Source organism: Parasteatoda tepidariorum, chromosome 4 (genome assembly GCF_982258835.1).
Source record: "Parasteatoda tepidariorum strain Cologne lab strain chromosome 4, Ptep-v5.0, whole genome shotgun sequence".
NCBI lineage: Eukaryota > Metazoa > Arthropoda > Arachnida > Araneae > Theridiidae > Parasteatoda > Parasteatoda tepidariorum.
The window spans coordinates 62,371,513-62,392,368 of NC_141758.1; the positions used below are offsets into that span (position 1 = coordinate 62,371,513).

General features: G+C 30.1%; 1 protein-coding gene across 1 annotated transcript in view; it reads left to right on the top strand.

Moving 5' to 3' along the window:
• Positions 1 to 20,856, top strand: part of LOC107444465 (sodium channel protein 1 brain) — a 79,643-nt gene that overhangs the window by 28,862 nt on the left and 29,925 nt on the right. Inside the window, exons 9-15 of the mRNA XM_016058615.3 lie at positions 3,888 to 4,032; positions 5,333 to 5,467; positions 7,124 to 7,364; positions 12,359 to 12,546; positions 16,301 to 16,379; positions 17,304 to 17,509; positions 19,617 to 19,787. Of these exons, the coding sequence (XP_015914101.1) occupies positions 3,888 to 4,032; positions 5,333 to 5,467; positions 7,124 to 7,364; positions 12,359 to 12,546; positions 16,301 to 16,379; positions 17,304 to 17,509; positions 19,617 to 19,787 (1,165 nt within the window). The remainder of the gene's footprint in view (positions 1 to 3,887; positions 4,033 to 5,332; positions 5,468 to 7,123; positions 7,365 to 12,358; positions 12,547 to 16,300; positions 16,380 to 17,303; positions 17,510 to 19,616; positions 19,788 to 20,856) is intronic.

Here is a 20,856-nt window from a genome sequence, read left to right on the forward strand (position 1 = left end):
TAATTTTCAGAAAATTCATATTTCCCTCATATATCAACTTTCCCTTTAATAACCGATCTGTACATATAAGAGGCACATAGGGTGTTCCACAATCACCACCCCTAATATAAATTTTAAAAATTCTGTTAAAAACGATGTAAAAAAGTGAAGGTAAGTACATTAAGGATCGTAAAGGTAAATAAGTAGTAAAGTAAATAAATAGTAATAAAGGTAAATAAGTAGCAAAGATGAGCAATTAAGATTTAATGCGTGGAAAAGAACGCAATACTCTATAGCAGAGGTCGCCAAAGTGGTCTATATGGACCCCCAGGGGTCTATTTAAGAAAAGCGGTGGTCGATCTGAGACAGGGGGGCGAATGGGGGTCGATCCGATTCGGAAGGGTCGATTGTGGGTCGAAAAAGTTCTCAATACGCAAATCATACATACCTATCTAAGTATGTAACATTTGTGACTTTTTTTTATATAATTGACTCAATATCAGTTTCTTTATAAAACATAAATTAACAAACGTATATTTATTGGGGTGAAACAAGTATTTACGTACCACCGCTCATTGGCACGAACTCAGCGCAGTTTATAAGTCATATGCATATGTGCGCTTGTCCAAATGTCACGTGTGACGAGCATTGACGTTACAAATGCAAATATCATACGCAGTTTCAGCTACCTTTGCTAACTGTGTTGAATATTTGCAGTGTCATTATTAAAACTTTTACAGTTTTGGATAATTAGTTATTGTTTCGATAAAGCCATTCGTTTAGTTTAGATATCAATTTCAATTATCAATGCACAAAAAAGAAGGTAAGCATTAATAATATGGATTAGTACAGTCCGAGACAAAAATATAGCACACTTTGTATTTTTTTACGAAAATTACAAAATTGACCAATTTTGACGAAAATTAAAATTGACCAATTTTGAACCCAATATAGCGAACCTTGCAAAAACAACACCAGGCACACCCATCTCATTGATCAAGAAACAGTAAATCTTTAGTTACTTTACTTATTATATCTATTTATGCATAGTTACTTATTATTTAATAATAAGGTATTTAAATTTCAATATTAATATATTTTTCATAAAACTATTTTTATACAATGTACTATTACTTTAATAAATGTTTAAAATCATAAAATAAATGTACAAACACAGTATCTAATAGAGTTTTATTTTAATTAGCAGAAAATTACTTTTGTGGGGGTCGATTGAGATTTCGAAAAATTATATAGGGGTCGATGATCAATGTTGGCGATCCCTGCTCTATAGGAATCTTTAGAATCTCTAGTGAGGAAGGGAAAAGAAAAATTTCAAAACCAGGTTGGTAGCATTATGAATTGGAGGTGTTTCTAATAATCCTATTTCAACTCCTCTTTTTCTTCGGCAATCAAACATGTTTTGGTAGTTTTTTTTTATCATGTCTTTCTCAGTAGGAATTTTTTTTCATTTCAATAATGCGTTTGTTTTTTCCACTTTTAAAATCAATGCATTATGAACATATTATTTGTTTAATTTTTACTATTTTATTTTTTCATAGAAAAAACGTTAGTGGAGTACGGTTCATTAGTTTCTAATTTAAAACATTTCATCCAAGAGTTTTAAGTACATTTTATTATTGAACTATTCACGAAGTATATTTTTTATATGAGTAGGTCTTAGAATTTTTTTTTTTAACTTTGGCTAAAAAGTTTGGGTATTTTTTTCAATTTGCGATTTTTTTAAAAAAATATACTACTTTAAACACGATTTTTTTGCATGTAAAATACTGCGTCACGTTTAGTTTCAAATGCAGCAAAATAATATTTCATAATAAATGAAAAACCTATGATTTTCTAAATATATATTCCGCAAAACCATTTCTCGAAATTTCTTTTCAAGTTACAATTTTTTACGGGTACTTACTGTATAGATCTTAGTGAAAATAAAGCCTCTAATGATATACTTTTTCAAAAACTTGAAAGAGGAAAAGCTATTTCTACTTATGTTGTTAGCGTGATGATTCCTATCAAAATAAAACTACCTTTGCTGATAGAACTCTTTCTTACTAAAATCAATAAACAAAAGACATTTAAGCTGCGTCAACAGTGTTATTATTTTATATTATTGCAATCATAATATCATATTTTATCCCCGAAAAACTTTTCTATAGATTCTTGGCATCTTTGACATATGCTGTCACAACTGTCAGAAAAATTCATAAAATATTCATAAACTTTCCGAATCTTAATTAAAGTAGAGTACATAAGATACTAAGATAAAGCAATTTTTATTGACGAAACCAGCCGATAGTTTATTATATTTTTGCTCCTTCAAATGAGTTATTATTAATAATGTATTCGTCTTTACTCATTCACATTTTCTTTTGTTAAATAATCGAAACTTTTACCTTATTCACTTTACATTACACTTTACCTTATTCACTTTATGTTATTCACTTTAACCTTATTCACAAATTATTTTTAAATTTTTGAACTTGGTAATTAAAATAAATGATTGTAAAACATATAGTTGTTTCTCAAATATGTTTATTACATATGAATTATAAATACGTTTAAAATAGGATAATTATAGAATTTTTTTTTTGTCTCTTTTCGAACTATTGAAATTATAAATAAATGGGTCAAAATTATGGTTATTTTACCATTAATTTCAAAATAGTCATATCACATGCTTGTAAGTAGTTATAAAAATCAAATTTCATTTCAGTTTGAGGATCTCAATTCAGGATCAAGTAAAAAATTTTAATATTTGCTTTCTATGAGTTTTGGTGTTATTTTAGAATAAAGGAAAATAGGGCAATTTACTAGGCATTTCGAAATTGAATAAAATAAAAAATATTCTTTTAAATTCTGATTTCAAAGTTTGCTTTTAATAAATTTGAATGTGATGTGATATATGTGAAAAATATCTTAGCACAAGTGCATAATATTTACTACACACATTGTAAAAAAATTTTTTAATTTACAAAAGGAAACTGTCAGCTTGTGTGCCGGTATGAAACAGTTTATTTTGCAAAAAAAATACTGTTATTTAAAAATGAACGCCTGTTTTAAAAACAGATAAGTACTATTGTTTTCTTGCTTTAACAAACAAACTCAGTTATTTTAATAAAAAAATTTGTTATTTTAACAAAAAAAGAAAGAAAAAAAGAAGCCTCTATGAGATACTTACGTCAGCATTGTGATCTAAATAAAAAAAAAGGTAAATTTTGTACTGTGTTAAAAGCTAAGTTAAAACTTTTTTTCTTAACTGATTTGAAAGGAATAAATGAAACTTGAAGGGAATAAATTACAAATACTTGCTTTAAAAATAAATTTTTATTATGTTTCTAAAGAAAATTCATCTCAACCTCACCCTGTAAGAGATAGAACGAAATGTCACTAAGCGATTTTTAACTACAATTCTATAAAAGATTAAAAATACGGAAACGATACGATAATCGATTTAAAAAAATTATAAATAATAATTATACTTAAAAATATGCAAACGATAGTTCTCTGTTGTAATACTTTGCATACTGAATATGGATAAAATTAAAACAACATGGAAGATTTCATATATTATAAGCAATAATAATTTGTTTCCTTCTTCAATGAAGCACAGCAATGGAACATAGAATCGAACACACATTTCTGTGATTCGACATTAAAGAAAACGATTTATTGTAGTACCGGAATGAGTGTAGGCCAAGTGACGCTATTTGTGCTTTTTTCCTTTGTTTTGGCTTTATTCAAAAAATTAGATAGTTAACGAGTTCATTTAATTGACTGAAGCAATTATGCGCGTGTAGTTACTTTTTTTAAACATTCCTTCTTTTTTAACTTTAAACCTGACAAAGAAGTAAACAGAAATACATAAATGCTCATGATGTTATGTTATTTAACAGGAACTGCCCAGAAGGATATGTTTGTCTTCCAAACTTAGGAGAAAACCCGAATTTCGGTTACACAAATTTTGATTCCTATGGCTGGGCTTTACTTACTGCATTCCAACTTATCACTTTGGACTACTGGGAAGACGTATATAACAAGGTACATTACTCCTTATCGTTTTATTTATTTCAAATTATTAAAATTAAAAAAAGAACATACAAAGGTGATTTCATGTTTATAGAGTTGTTTCTTATACTAAATTACACTTAAATATTATTAAAAAAATGAAAAAATCTCGTAATAGCCAATTGTATGTAGCCAATTAGGAATCATATAGCTTAAAACTCCACATTTCAAGATCAATGGAATGATGGTAGCAATCAACGCGCCATCCACCTTTATTTCCCGAAAAGCTGGTTTCCAGAGATCTGAAGCTGGAGTGGTTTCAAGCTGCCGGTGTCAGTGTCTTTCGTAGTGACTTTTAGTGTCTTTCATAATGACTTTCAGTGTCTTTCATAATGACTTTCAGTGTCTTTCATAATGACTTTCATCAGTGCTCTCATCACTGAGTCTTTGAAACTCTATATATAGTTTTAAAAAAATCCTAAATATATTATTATAAAAATGTGTATTTTATTTGGCGAAATGAAAGTATTTCGTTACTGCAATGATGAGGGGGTTTGCTTCTTAAAATTTGGTCTTGTTCACCTTCCAATAACCACGGATGCTGAGCTGGCATGAAATTCCAGGATGCCCTATCCTAAAATGTGAATATAATAGAAAGTAGGCATACGGGAAAACGGAAATTCTGGTAAAATTACCCTGTGTGGCATTTCAAATAAAAATACAATGCTTAAGCCATTCATTTGGTAATTTAACCGTTCATATAGTAACGGTTGACTATAAATTCTGGTTTTCAAAATTATAGTTCCTATTACCACGCATTTTGTGGAAAATACAAAAGTGAAATGTAAAACTTAGCGAATAAACGGTTTTCATGCAATGCTATAAATCATCATAAAATTCTATCATCAATCTATTCATATTCTATCTATCATCATAAAATTACCAAATTTTACCACGTTTACTAAATTTTATAACATATTATAAAACAATATATTGTTAATATCACTAAAATCATTACCAAAGCGCTTCTGTAAAAAGTACCGAGAATTTCAGTCTTCCCATAGAGCCAGAAACACTGTAATTTTACCATATTCTAGTAATTCTGACCATACTTTTTTTTCTTAAGACTTTAAAATTATGCTTTATACTTAAACTAAAGATGTAAAATAAAAATCTCAAGTTTATCTTTTTGATACGCGCTTTGAGGCTCCAAATTAAATTCGATAAATCAAAATTTATGGACTATTAATTTATCCAAATTTACTAAAAAGCACTTTCGTTTACTTTAAGAAACCAATCTGAGTTCATTAATCTTTAAAATCGTTGTTCACAGATTAATGCCACGACAGGTCCTACAAGTGTGTTCTTCTTCATGCTTGTCATATTTTTTGGTTCATTTTATCTCATCAATTTAACACTTGCTGTGGTAGCTATAGCCTACGAAGAGGAAGCTGCAACAACTTTAAGAGTAAGTATAACTGCTTTTTACATATTTATTATAAACTCGCTACTTTTGATTACATAAATATTCACAGAAAGTATCAGACATTTGTCTAGCTAAAAAATAAAATAATCAGATGTAAAGCATTTGCAGACAAATTAAATAAAAAATAATTGATAATGAAAAAAAAAAGCTTTTTTTAATGCTCAAGCAAAGATCAAGTATGCTCAATGAAATGATTTAGAAGTAAGAATGACAGTCACTGTCCAATTTAAGTTGTGGTCCATAGCTAAACAACCATGTATACAGAGATATCACTTCAGGAAAGTGCCATGCTGACACGTTTTCTGGAGTGCAAGAGATTAACCATCATGGATTGCACATATAACAGCGATCTCTTGGATTGCACATATAACAGTCCCCAAGCACTTAAGTGTGCATTTATAAAATTTAGTTATAGCTTAAAAGGAATAGTAACAGTTACTTTTAAGTAAAATGTCGTGGCTAATACGATTCAAAGCATAACTGAATATAGATATCATTTGTATGTTTTTTCTATTAATATTAACTTTCGTATAACTTCATATCCTTGAACAGCAGTAAATGATATCTTTTTTGATCGAAATGTAATTGTTGATTTCAATTTTTTACATTTACTGAAATATAATCAAATAACAGTTTCTCTGAATTCGTTTTCATTGTGTTAATGAATTCTAGCAGAAAGTTAGTCTCATATTCATTTAGTACAGTAAAAATAAGGCTTAAACCTGGCATAAGAATCAGGCTTAGACCATAGAAGGAAGAATAAGGCTTATGAATCATTTTACCCTTCGAAAAAATGATGAATTCTCCTTGAAACTTTTTTTGAAAAGAACTCTCCTTGGCACAAAGTCTACGACAGTCTGCTGCTATGGAAACAAGAAACAGCGAATTCAAAGAGGGGAGCTTCTCTCTTACCTGATTCACTTTCCCTCACTGACCTGACGCAAAACCTGTCAAATATTGACTCAACTTATACTTACAACTCAACAATATTACTTCAAAAAGCTAAATGTCGCAAATATAGTGCTCCAGACGAATGGTGAAGGGAGTTCTTTCCAAAGACAAACTTAGAGGTACCTTCTATTAGTAAGAAGTAAAAAATTGCACGACCTCTCACGTCGGGTTTTGGTGGAAGAGGTTGAAAAAGGGAAGGTAAATATTGCAATCTAAAAAAAAGAAAATAAAAGAACGGTATTTTTTCCGATGTATTTTGAGACTGAATAGAATGGTATCAAGCTACAAAAAACAATAAAAGTAATAGTTTAGATGTTATATTGGTTTGTAAGAATAAAAATCTAATGTTTTTCTTGCATCTATTTGTACATCTGACATAATAATCTAGAGAAATTGAGTATTGTTCTCGTTTTCAATCACAATTCAAAGCACAATCAAACCCAAGTCAAAAGAACTATAATAGCTCAGAAGTTGAAAGAGTTTTATGCATAAAAGGTACTATTATTAAATTGCACTTGTTTGCATTTTTGGCGTTGCTATTTCGTGTCTATCATTGCTAGTGAGGTAAAAAAAAAAACGTAACCGACATAACTTTTTCTCGAAACTGACCAATGACGTATTTTTAAATTATGACATATCTTGTCCTTCTTCTAAGATTTCCAAATTGCTTTGTCAAATATTTTCCAGGAGCAAGATCGCATTCGCAGATTTAGAGTGAGTTTTCCAACACGATTGTATTCAACATTTCTGGCCTTACGAGCTCAAACTCAGGTGTTTAGACATCCTTTTAGCAGAGTTTCTCAACAACCGCAGAGATGGTGCAGTCCAAGAAAGGGTGCTGGGCTTCCCAATTCCACAAGAATTACTACTACGAAAATACCTGTACCTAGAAGTGAGTCCTTCAGAACAACGCAACCCACTGCTCAAAGTAATAATGCATTTTCATCTATCTTTTTTTTCTTCCTTCTTTGCTTTTTTTCTGATTCAACAATTTGTAATTACTAAGGCCCGGATTTTGATGACATTTGCATTTTTTTGCATTTTTTGCATTTTTGGACATTTTTTGTCTTTTAGAGCATTTTTTTAGATTTATAGGGCATTTTTCTTTAAATTTTGGGGCGTATTTTGCATTTTAATGCATTTTTTAAAGTTTTCGGTTTATTTTTTCCAATTTTTATTATTTTTTATCAATTTTCATTATTACACTGGCTTCCAAACAATGAAGAAAATCTATAAGATATTAACAGGTGAAGCAAAATCTTTTCAAATTGAAGAAGAATTGTCAGTAAGTGAGACCGTCTTTTTCAAGTACACGCCTATAACATCAGTAGACGTTGAAAGAAGCTTCTGCAGGAATGAAAATTTACTTTCAGGCAAGAGACGCTCGTTTACATTTCAAATTATCAAAAAAAAAAAAATAATAATAATCCAATGTAATTCTGATATTTAGTAATATTATGAGATGGGAGTTGTTATATCCCTCAAAGTTTCTCTACAAAAGAAAAATATTTTGGTGTCAATATATTTTCCTTTTTTTGTTATTTTAGGATATAAAACATATTTTTCAAACTTTAATGAACGTAGAACAAGTATTGCATTGCTTTATATTTTTTAAATGACTCATAATAATTTTAAAGAGCAAAACATTTTTTTAATTCCATATTTTTACTTTATTTAAGGCATTTTTTGCACAATTTTTGCATTTTTAAGGGCATTTTTTGCATTTTTCAAGGGCATTAGTTGAGATTTTTTAGGTCATCAAAATCCGGGCTCTAGTAATTACATAATAAATATTTCTAATAGCATTATGTATAGAAGTTTAATCAATAGTAGGGTATTTTTTAGAATGCTAATCTAAGTCAATTGGTTGATAAAGTATCCGACAGGTTTCGACACAATTTTAAAAAAAACAGTTTAATTAAAATTTTAATTTTATGAATGGTAATCAGGGATTCTAAAATTATAAATTTAAAGTAAAGCTTAAAAATTTTTAAAATATTTTTCCAAAATAAGGGCAAATTTGAGCTTAAAACTTGTCATGTTGTGCAAGCAGCTCTACAATAAATTGTAATGCATTAATTTCGAAATAGTTATTTTTCTGTATCAATAATGTAAATACCTGTGTTTTAAACTGAAATCTTAAAAAAAAATTAAAATAAAATGGAAATAAATATTGAATTTTTTAAGGAAAAATTCAAAATATTTTCACTTAAAGCTTGATAAAGATAACAAATTTGGACTTAAACCTTAGCTTTTAATTCAAAACGTAGCTAACATTATACAAAATCTACACACAAAATTTCTAAGAATTCTATGATAAATTTTTTCTGCAATGTGGGTTAGCGTAAATAAATTTTCTGAAAATACAAATTTTTCAGAAAATGCATTTAAAATTCGAGAAAATTCGGACAGCAAAAAAAATTAAAAATTTGAAAATTAATATCTGAAATTGAATTTTATTTGTCTTAAATATATAATTTCTTCAAACATAAAAAGGCTAAAATACTCAAAACGTGAAAGAAAAATTAAAAATAAATATATATATTAGTTTCGTTTTCGGGAGTTAACTTCGGGGTTTGGTTTCGTCTGTCTGCAAACGAAAAAACAATGATAACTTCATTTCTGAAAATCGGAAACATTTAAGGGTTTTGGAAAGCTAATATACTAAAGTAAAAATATGAATAATATTAAAAAAATCGACATTTTCGTCGAAATGATCTATTTTTACATAGTTGGATAGCTTTGATTTTTAAAATTAAAAGAAAATACATAGGAAATACCTTGTATTTACAAATCTATCTTTATATTATAATAAAAATGTTAACATTTTAATTTTCAACTAACGCACGCCTTATTACGATAGATTTTTTTCTTTTAAATTTTTTTTATATTTCCAATGCAGCAGGCGATACGGACATTATCCTAACGCCGTACAGAGATCAAAATAAAACAAAAATACAAATACAGAAGGAGATGAAATATACAAAATACAAAAACAAAACATCAAACACAAAAATTAATTCAAGAACTTAAATTGAACAAAAGTTCTCTGGCCTCCCAGTATCGGGAGTAGATGCAGTTCTTTGTGAGAACTGAACAGTTGAGAAGATGTCCAGCATTCATCGTCGCACCACTGCGGCAGAGGGGGCAGGCAGGATTATCCACTATTTTAAGACGGAAAAGATGGTCGTATAAGCAATCGTGCTTGGTAGCAAGACGAAAGGCAGCTACAGCACTGCTTCTTGGGCAATCGGGGAGATTAAAGATGTCATTTCCCCACGATTTTTCTTTTGTTCGTTCTTTTAGCAATGATATATGTGTTGTTTTAATTGCATGATTAATCATTAATGAAGTGGACTTATAGCTAACCAAGTTGTTTGGGGCTTGATTAACAAAGCAACCTTTTTTGGCCAGTGCATCAGCTTTTTCGTTGCCAGGGATACCACAGTGGGATTGGGATGGGATCCATTGTAAGGCAATCGTTTTATGTTTTTCACCTATCTCTGTCATTAAAGATCTACATTTCACAATGGACAAAGAGCTAGGGGCTTGAGAGTAGTTGGAAATGGCCAGAATCGCAGCTTGGGAATCCGAGAAGATGACAGCTTGATCGTAAAGAGAAGGACGAGCATTTAAATTAGTTAAAGCTACTTTGATTGCCTCAACCTCACCATCAAAGGCGGTCTTGGCTGTTCCCAACGAAAGATAGTGGGAGAAATGCTCACAGAAAATACCAGCACCGGCAACGCCATCCATCTCAAGCTTTGAGCCATCTGTGTATACGTGCAACCATGCTTCAAGAGGAAAACGATTGTGGATAGTCTCCATCCCCGCGCTGAACAAAGCTGCTGCACAATCCTGGGCTTTTAAGACAGGACTCATAAGGTCCAGGTGATATAATATTTTGCTAGCTTCCATAGGATTTAAGGGGGGGAGCAAAGGTTCAATCCGGGAAGATATATCAAATTCATCCATCACTTTTAATACAGCTTGAAGGTAGCCGTCCTGTGTCTTCAGCCTACGAGGTTCAGATTCGGTCAACATATCGCTATGAGGAAGACGAATCAGCCTCTGATAAAGCTTCAAAGCCGATTTCTTTATTTCATATTGCATAGGGAATTCATTGGTATATAGTAGAAGTGCGTCAATAGGTGTGGTCTTGACAGCACCGGTGACAAGACGAAGTGCATTATTTTGCAGTCGTTCCAGTCTATTTATACCTCCCTCAGATACTGTAATAAGAGGAGCGTTACAGTAAGTCATGACAGGTTTTATAAAAGTCTTATAGGTATCAAGTAGAGTTGTGGTAGCACAGCCCCACCTAACTCCTGCGAGGCGTTTAAGGAGTATCATACGCTTCTCAGCCCGTTGCTTGATATCATCAATATATAATTTCCAAGTGAGTTTACGATCGAAAATTACTCCCAAGTACTTAGTACTTTCACTACATGGTAGGGCTATATTATTATACGATATATGTAGTTGTAATGGTTGATGACATAATGAAAAGGTTTGGTAGGTTGTTTTCACCGTGTTGACGATCATATTGTTTTCTAGACACCAGGAATAGAGTCTGGACATGGCGTTATTTAGGGAAATTTCAAGTCTCTCGTTTGCTCTTCTTTTGGGGCTAGATGTCCAAATAACATCTGTAATTTTCTTTTAAATTGGTAGTTTGATTAAAATAAATGCTCCTGTAGGTTGGTTAGTAAGTTAACTTGCAAATAAAAGACGTAAGCCAATAATGTTTTTATTTTCAAATTTCAGGTCTGCTCGAAATTTTTTAAAGCATAAATGAAACTTGCAGATGTAATTTCTTTTTAATATTTTCACATTTATGCAAAATATCATTTAGATGCATGGTTCTAAAAACTGTACTTTTAACTATAAGCACTTCTTACTGTTACTTTTCGACATTAATGATACATCAGAAATTGCAAATGAGTTTTTTTTCTTTCTTTCGGGAGTATAATTTTACAACTTTTAACCCTTTATAAGTCCGAGTACTTTAAAAGGCAAATTAATATAGATAAGCACTAAATCATTTAAAATGCAGTATTTTTATATAATTTTTCAAAATTCTTAAAATAATGAGGTACTGGTATATTTTTGAATTTTTGAAATTTTTAGCATAATGTTTTAAAAGTTAAAAAAATTTTTTTTTTAAAAATTATTAATATAATTAATTTTGTTCACCAGGAGTTGGCACTTGGCTCCGCCTTCATCACGTGTAATTCGACGATACTTTCGCTATTTTTGGGAGAAGGATGTAAACAATCCTGAACAAGGTTGCTATTTGGTGATAGTATGACGAAAATATTTATTTCGCAATCTTTATATGTGAATTTTTTTAACATTAAATATTTCATAAATTAAATATTTCTCTCTTTTTAGTGGATAGTTTGTCTTCTTTTGAGACTCTTGTGGGGAAAATACAGCAGATTTTAAATTTAAAATATATTTTATTAGAGCTAGAGTTGCGAAAGATATAATAAATAGCACAATATAAAACGAAGTAACTGAAAAAGAATTCCCTGTTTTTCTTTGGTGCGCATTGAGGGTTGTTTCATTTTCAAGCACGGAGTTGTTTCTCCACTTACTCCCGTGCTGAAATAAACTCTGCTATCGAGGAGGTAGAGTCAAGTGCCAACTCCTGGTGAACGAACTATATTAAGGCATAAAATTTTTTTAATTTAAAGTGGTGACTGTTGATGGCATCATCAGTGGGAAAAGGGTTAATGTATAGATTTTTATGCTCCTAATATTTTTTTAAAATGAAGACCGTCGCTGTTTTCTGAACACCCTGCGTACTCAGATTTAGTAAAGTATTCTTGCAAAAACTGTTTCAAGCGTTTATGAACTAAGAACGTTCAAATTGCTAAACCATTGAACATTTAAACAGGGTAAGTATGCTGTTTGCAGGTCGAGTTTTTACTCCTGGTGAGACTTTATATGAAGAAGATGAAGACGAAGAGTGTTCCTCTCGACGACATGCGAAGTCTTCTACTTCCACGTGCTTAGGAGATACACCGGATATTGTGATCAGTACAGGAGGAACCCTTCCATCTCTTGGCAGAGTATTACGAGACAACTCACGACAAAATGAAACAGTTTGTAATGATTTACTTAATTTTTTTTTATAAATTTAAGAAAATTTGATGGACAATTGCTAAAGAAATAATAAACGTTAGAAAATATGATATGAAATAATAAACGTTGGAAAATTATAAAAATATTAAATAGAATAAACGTTATTAAAAGCATTTCAAGGAAAAATTGAAAAGTATACAGTTTATGCAACACTGTAAACAAGAAACATCGTTATTCACTTCGAAAACATGCAAGTTAGAGATATTAGACGACATCTTTCAGGCGCTCAAAAATAGGCGCTCATTTTCAAGACTTGCCAGATGTGAATGAGAAGAAGCAAAAGTGATTTGTACTATAAAAATATAAAGTTCCAACAAAAATGGTAAAATTGAGATGCGAAACAAATATAGAAAAACCACAGTAACCGATAGAGAAAAAAAATATGAAAAACAAAACAAAAAAACTTACAGTGGTCATTTTTGCTTCACACCTTTTTTCCATTTTCCGTTAGCAACTTTGCGTTTTTTATTTTTCAAATCACTTTTGTTTGTTTTTTCTCATTTACGTCTGGCAAGTCTTGAAAATGAGTGTCTTTTATCGAGCGCTTGAAACATTTCAACTGTTATTTCCAACTTTTATATTTTAGAATTGGATTTAGAATTTTAGTCAAGTAATACCTTACTGCTTCAGTTTGTAGGGATTATTTATTCACAAAAGAATGATCGTGTTAGCAAAAACAAAGGTTTCTTGATCTCTGGGTAGAATAATTAATCTGACGTTAGATAGTTTCCTTCAGTTAATTTTGGTTTAAGTTATTCTTAAGTTATTTGTTGTAGGCTTAAATTCGACAAGTATGAAAATTTCCAATAAATATATATATTATTTTTAAATTTTGAGCATATTATTAAAGTACAGAATATAAATACTTACATATTTTTTCAAAAACACCTGCATTTTCTACTTTTACTACTCAAAAGACCACCCCTCTTTCAATGTTGTGCAAGGAGAAAAAAGATTCTGGGAAAATTACCGTACTGTTAAGTTTTGACATTTCTGCTTTTTTTTTTTTTTTTTTTTTTAAAGAAAAAAAAGAAAAACATAATTCTACTTAGTAAAGCCAAAATATACGATATTACAACCATTAATTTGATTATTTTTCCGTTCATATGGTTACCAGTTTACTGGAAATTCAGGTTTTCAAAATTACAGGTCTTATTACCCTACATTTAGTGGGGAAAAAAACAGAAAAGCAAATTTAACCGAATACATGGCTTTTATGCCATAAGATGATAAAAATACTAAATTTTAACATATTAATCAAATTTTATAACACATTACGAAACCATATTTATTTAACATTATAATAACATCTCTCACAGAAATGTCTGTGTAGTTATGTCTTTAAAAAAAATAACGCTATTTAAATGAAATAGCAAATTAAAAATATTTTATAACTTTTTACAAAACAGATTTGAACAATGTGCTATGCTAATCTGCTATAAACCTTCCTCAAACTTACCGGTTTTTCATTAAAAAAGATTAATGTAATTTTACATTAGAAAGAAAATTGGTCAGTTAAAATGATTTATTTATTCCTTAAAAAATATTTCATTAATAATTTGATCTAATGCATTGAAATAAACAATAATAATTTATTGTAAGATTTCAAATATTAGTCGATAACAATTTAAATAAAAATGAGATAAACCAAGTATTCATCGAGCGATTTAGCAGTCTAATCTTCATCTAATGCAATGAAATAAACAATAATAATTTATTGTAAGATTTCAAATATTAGTCGTTAACAATTTAAATAAAAATTAGATGAAATCAAGTATTCTTCGAGCGATTTGGCAGTCTAATCTTTATCTAATGCAATGAAATAGACTATAATAATTTGTTGTATGATTTCAAATATTAGTCGGTAACAATTTAAATAAAAATTAGATAAAATCAAGTATTCATCGAGCGATTTAGAAATTTAGTGAAAGGCACAAAACATATTTTTCAGAAATAAATGTTTCTGTAACGCTTTCCAGAAAAAATATTCCACTGCATTGGTCTATTTTACAGGCAAATCCAATGGTATATAATTTTTGTTGAAGGTTAAAGGTAAAATCCGTTCGTAAATTAAAGCCTTTCCTATTTCTGTCTGGCAACAACCTTCGTCATCATGATTTCTAACAACAGACTTCGGGCAAAGTGAGCTGTGAAAGCTTCACAAAAATGCTTCAATCTTAACCGGCCATCAGACTATAGAAATTAACTCAGAAATAATGATTCCCACTGGAGTGCAGGTCATTATTTAAAGGGATTGCTCGTTGCACTGCTCAGGTAGAACAATTCTCTTCATAGTGACAGGAGAAGAAAAAAAAATTATATAAATCGAACTGAATATTTGGTACAATTTTAGCCGGAGAGAAAGGATTTTGTTCTTTTGTGTTGCTCTACTTTCGGTATTGTTTTGGTTGTTAATTATTTTTACAGAAATGTGTAAGGCGTGGTAGAATTATATCGTGGACGTTGATGAAAGGTTCAATTAGAAAGTTTTTAACGTTTAGAATAAAATGAGAGTTTTTTTTTTTTAATTAAGCTTAGCTTAAACTGTGATGAGATTTAGAAAAATCATTTTAATGGGTAGGATTTTTTCGTTACAAAGATTAAATATTTTCAGTAATAACTGGGATTTTTTCGCAATTATTATTTTACTATATTTTAAATAATGACTTATATCTAATGCCATAGTTGAAAATTAAGTTATAAAAATAATTTAAAATAAGATTTTGTTTTATATTTTAGAGGAATATTCTTTTATTATGCCTTATTTAAACTATGGTGATATTTAGTTTATTGTTTTAAAAGCATATAATTTCTTGTTTTCAGAGAATAATTAATATTAGTATTAATGTAAATATTGTATTTAACAATAATACTTTTGTTAGTGTTATGTTTAAAAATTAACTGTGAAAAACCATTCATTGTTTCTACAATAAATAAATTAATTATTTCTTTAAAAATAAATGAAGTAGTTATTGAATCTAACTAAATATATTAAATAGGAAATAAAACAAAGTGCTTAACATTATGGCATAAATAATACTTTTAAATTAATTTATATTGAGTGCTGTTTATTCTTTATACAGCTAATTATATTGAAAATAGTATTAAAAAAGAACTATTAGCAAATAAATAACAATTTCATGATAGTTTTTCTACCTCAACACAGAATTCTGAAAAACATTTATAATGGTAAATGGGTACTTTTCGGTCAGCCAGGCACAAGGAAATTCAACTATTTTTTTTAAAAAATTTATTTACTTATTTCATTTTATTTAGCTTTAATGTGTTTAAAAAATAGAATTGAAAAAATTGGTGAAAGTCTGTATTTTTGGCGACTTTTCGCTTGCGTTTGGCTAACCGCTAAATATTGCATCTCAAAATATGAAGATTTAAGGCACATTTTTTATTTGTTTATAAAAAAAATTAACCATTTGGTGGTTATAGGTTTTTTTTTCATAATCAAATAGATACGTAGAATTTTTTCCCACGTCATCACATATCATAGTGAAAAGTCATGACTTTAATGTATGACTTGATAATCTCAGTAATCTGAGACTTTATTTTTTTATTTCTCCCATAAATTTGCAAACTATAAATTTTAAAAAAATCATGTAAATATTTTATTCACATTTTAATTAAGTGTTTTAGTTAAATTTGCAATGTATGAAAAATGAAATATGTATGATTGATAATGTAGAATATGAACTCTTTTAGGTCAGAGGCTTTGATGAACGCATTAGAAGATCCTCAAGTGAGCTCAACTTTTCAGCTTCGCGGTTTAGAGAATATTTTGGTAAGTACACGGAGAAAAAATGCTGGTAAAATTACCATACCGTATGGTATTAATATTTTTGGTAAAGAAAAAAACTCATAAAAACCAAACCTTATAAAGCCGCCTATTTTCTTGAGACTGGACATATACTTTAGCTGAGAGGACTAATCTGTCAATCTCATGACCAAATGGACGGGGTTTTCAATCCCAGAGTTGACACCACAATATTTCCTCTATTTATTTCAACTCATGGGAAATTTTAGAAGTGTCCTACACTTTTCAATTGGTGACCTTGGACTATTGGAATATGAAACTTTGATTAACGCATAGATGGCAGTAGTATAGAGTTGCTTCAAACAAAAAAATCTAGTATTTCATAGCTTTCCAGATAGATGGCACCACTAGATAAATTAATTAAGTCGTATTCCACGCTTCCCTTGACAAACCACGACTCAATCGAGCTCTCCAATGTCCATTACTAAGTGAAAAACCTAACCTTAAATAATTCCTGTATAAAGTTTCATTTTTACGGCTTTGATTCCATGCCAATGGTAAATGGTTACAAAATCGTATAGTTTTGCATATACGGTTCCTTGATCATACCAGTTATAGTTTTGTATATACGGTTCCTCAATCCTACTAGTTCCATCAGTTTGGTTTCAAATCCTTAAAGGTAAAGAAATATTCCTAATGGTAAACTTAAAGGTAAATTGGATGAACAGACTGTTGTCGGTTATTTTAATGTAATTTCAGATTGAAATTCCAACAGTGTAGAAACCGTCTTACTTAAACCTGTAGCAGCTTAACTAAATATTTGATATTTCAGAGCACGTTCTAACGTGTAGTAAAGTGAATGTTTAAAATGTATGTAATATTGGTTTGCAAAATGAATAAAATTTTTAATTGAAGTATTTATATCATATATCTTTTACACGTCCATTGCAGGCAACTTTTGTCATCAGTGTACTAGATTATGTCAGACATCTCTGCGAGCTTTTGCACATTTCAGGCACTATTTGGCGGTGACGGTCAATGACTCACTCTTCGATTTGGTGATCACCGTCTGTATTTTGCTCAACACTCTTTTCTTATCCATTGAACATTATGGAATGACGCCATGTACAGAGAGAATTTTGCGTCTTGGTAATCTGGTAAGTGTAGAATAATATATTTCTTGTTGTTGTTAACGTATGCCTGTTAAGGCAGAGGGGTGCGATTGTTCTTGTTTTCCAGTGGCACCATCTATGGTCAAGAATTTGACTTCTGTCACACCCGTTTATAGGGCGAACCTATTTATACATCCATTCATTCATCCTAAGATCGTGATTTTGACATGAATCAGAGATCGATCATTCTCCAGTCCAATACCCCCAGAGGTATTACAGTCGCATAATGACAGTCATGTGACTGTAATACATGATGATACAGTCACATGATTCGTTATGGAAATAATTTACTTATAATATCGCAAATAATACAATTTTGGAAATAATGGAAGAAAATAGAAAAATTAACGATGTAAGTATAAACATTTATTCGCGTTTGCGATTATTTGTTTATTATTGTTATAAAGATACTAGTTTTCTCAAAATTGTAATCAATACATTAAGAAAGTTAATGGAACCCAGGAAAAAAGTTTAATATGCTTCTTTTCATTGGCAAAAATAGGGTTTTATCTGGGCACCTGAAATAAATAAATAAGTCAAATTCGGCACTGCAGCAGATTGTTAGGTACCATCCTTTTAGTAAGTGGTCAAAACTTGCATGAAACTTACATATCAGTTATTGGTAGGAGGAAAAAAAGGTAATAGATAATAAAAACTTAAAAACTACTGCTATGTCAAAACAGGTCTTGTTTCCGATGAAGATTTTTTGCTCTGAATAAATCGAATGAGTTCTAAAACTAATACCTATTTATTATTACACATCAGATATTGGCAGAATGGATAGAATGTAATATATGGTAAGAACTTTGCTACTACTAAGTCAAAATCGGCATTGTTTCTAATGGAGTTTTTTTACACCGATTCGAATGAGGTCAAGATCGTAATGATCAAACTAATTGCTTAGAAGTTATGAGGATTTTATGACAAAAAGTTTAATTTTGTATTTGTACCTATATAACGATCTAACATTGCTATATAGATTAATAAGAAATTCTATCTTATGTATTTTTGAAACCAGACTCGAGTTAACTGGACAAATTGTTGAGAAGCTGCTCGGACTCTAATGTATAAAAAGTATTGTTTTTGACTTGTACTTACTTACACTCTTCACATTGCTATTTAGTATTTATCCAAACAAATAAGACAATCAAAAGAAGATGATAGGAGTAATAGTTTTTGTTACAACGGTTTTATGAACAAAAAGTACAATGCTTGTTTTGCACTTTTTGTTCAAATATAACAACACATCTGACAAGTGAAATAATGTTCCTGAAGCAATTCTTTATACTTTATCGAATTAAAATGAGCTTCGTTGAATTGGGCTGATATTAAGTAAATAATCCCAAAAAACTGTAGCGGTAAGATATTACTTGATTAAAAATTTCATTCACTTAAAATATATATGAATAGGAAGTAATAGTCGACATCCTTTAAGCGCTCAAGCACAGACGCCCATTTTCAAGACTTGCCAGACGTGAATCAGAAAAAAATCATTTTTCTCATTCCCGTCTAGCAAGTCTGTATTTGTCTAAGTGTCCATCAAAAAATCCTCTAAGGAGGCAAATTTCTCCCAATACTTGATTCAGGAGTTTCCTTGTCTTCTGTATTGGGTTCAAGATAACAAGGCTACAGTGTTGAACATTTGTAGTCGTAAACTCAAAATCGGATAGACTGTTCAACGACGATTATAAAATAAAATGAAAAAATTCTTTCACTAATGATTTGATTTTCAGGTTAATTAGGTTAACAATTGTTAACAGGTTCAGGTTAACAATTTGGACAACACGTTTGTACGTGTTATCTAAATTGTTGGAGGAGTTAATCTGAAATATGTTAAATAATAAGTGCAAACAATATTTCAAGTTGCAGCATTACTCACGAAAACGTACTTTCTTTGAATAAGCATACTTTTCCCCCCACTAATTTTTATTTTTGATACTCAAAATATGAGGGGGCCACCTTAAGGTACTCCAACTTTCCAGATTGCTGCAATCCTGATCTTATTTTGACTTTTAAAAATCGAAATTCATTGACAAAATCTATGTTTCTAGTTTTTTTTTTCTATTGACAGTTCTTTAAAAAATATTTTCAGGTTTTTACTGTAATATTTTGCCTGGAAGCCTGCGTTAAGATGCTTGCTTTAGGTCGTGAATATTTCCTCAGCAATTGGAATCTTTTTGATTTTATTGTCGTCATGGTTAGCCTTGCTGATCTCAGTTTTGAAACCGTCGGGGGATTATCAGTTCTTAGAACATTCAGACTGGTGAGTATAAAGATCAAGACTTCTTTAGAATCGCATCCAGAAGCTAGTCTGTAATTTTGTTTTTCGTTTCCAAACTAATTTTTCAGATCTGATTTAAATTTTATAATTCTGAAACTAAGTAAAAGAAATGTTTATTCTGGAAGATATAAACCCTAATTGTGAAAACTGTCTGAAAAACATAGTTTTTTTAAATGGCTAAAAAGTTCCGCATCCTGCTTGTTCCCTGACAAATCTACGTGATTGATTCTAATTCATAATTTTAAAAAAAAATCTGATATTTGATTTAAAAAAAAACAAAAACATATTGTTAATAAAATACATAAATATCAGAATCTTATGCAAGAGTATTTTGCTGATATATTAACACAATCCTGACCGGTCACGAGTTAACTCGTGTTTTCGCTAGCAATGATCTCTCGTGGCGACTATTTTTAAAAGTGGGCGTAATTTTCCTTACTTTTCAAGTTTCACTATTTAAATTCTATACCAATTTATTATAACTTTACAAAACCCGATATATTTGCAAAACTTGTGGTGTACCATTACACATAGGTGATAGTTAACTTTTTATCGAACGGCATTAAAAATTATTAAAGTTTATTTATATTGTTTTACTTCCACATCCGCTTTCATATCTTTATATATATATTTCGTCTGTTCGTGTGTATGTCACTGAACTCCTCCTAAACGGCTGGACCGATTTAAATGAAATTTTCTGTGTACCTTCAGAAGGATTCGAGAATGGTTTGTATCTAATTTTTTTTCATTTTTAGGACAAATTTAACGTATATTTTAAATATATCTTTATTTAATCGTATTCGGATCCAAACTAGACATAGAAACATAATAAATCAAAAATAATATTCACGCACGTTGCAACAAGTCATGTTAAACTCTAATACTTATGCTCACCCTTAAAAGAAGAGCATCATATATATATTTGCAAGTATGTGAATAAAGGCAATGATATAGCAGTATTTCGAGTTGAAAATACCAATGTGACTGCTCTTCCAGTGAATAACAACGACGAAATAACGCTGTACATCAGCTCCAATGAAGCTCTTTGGCG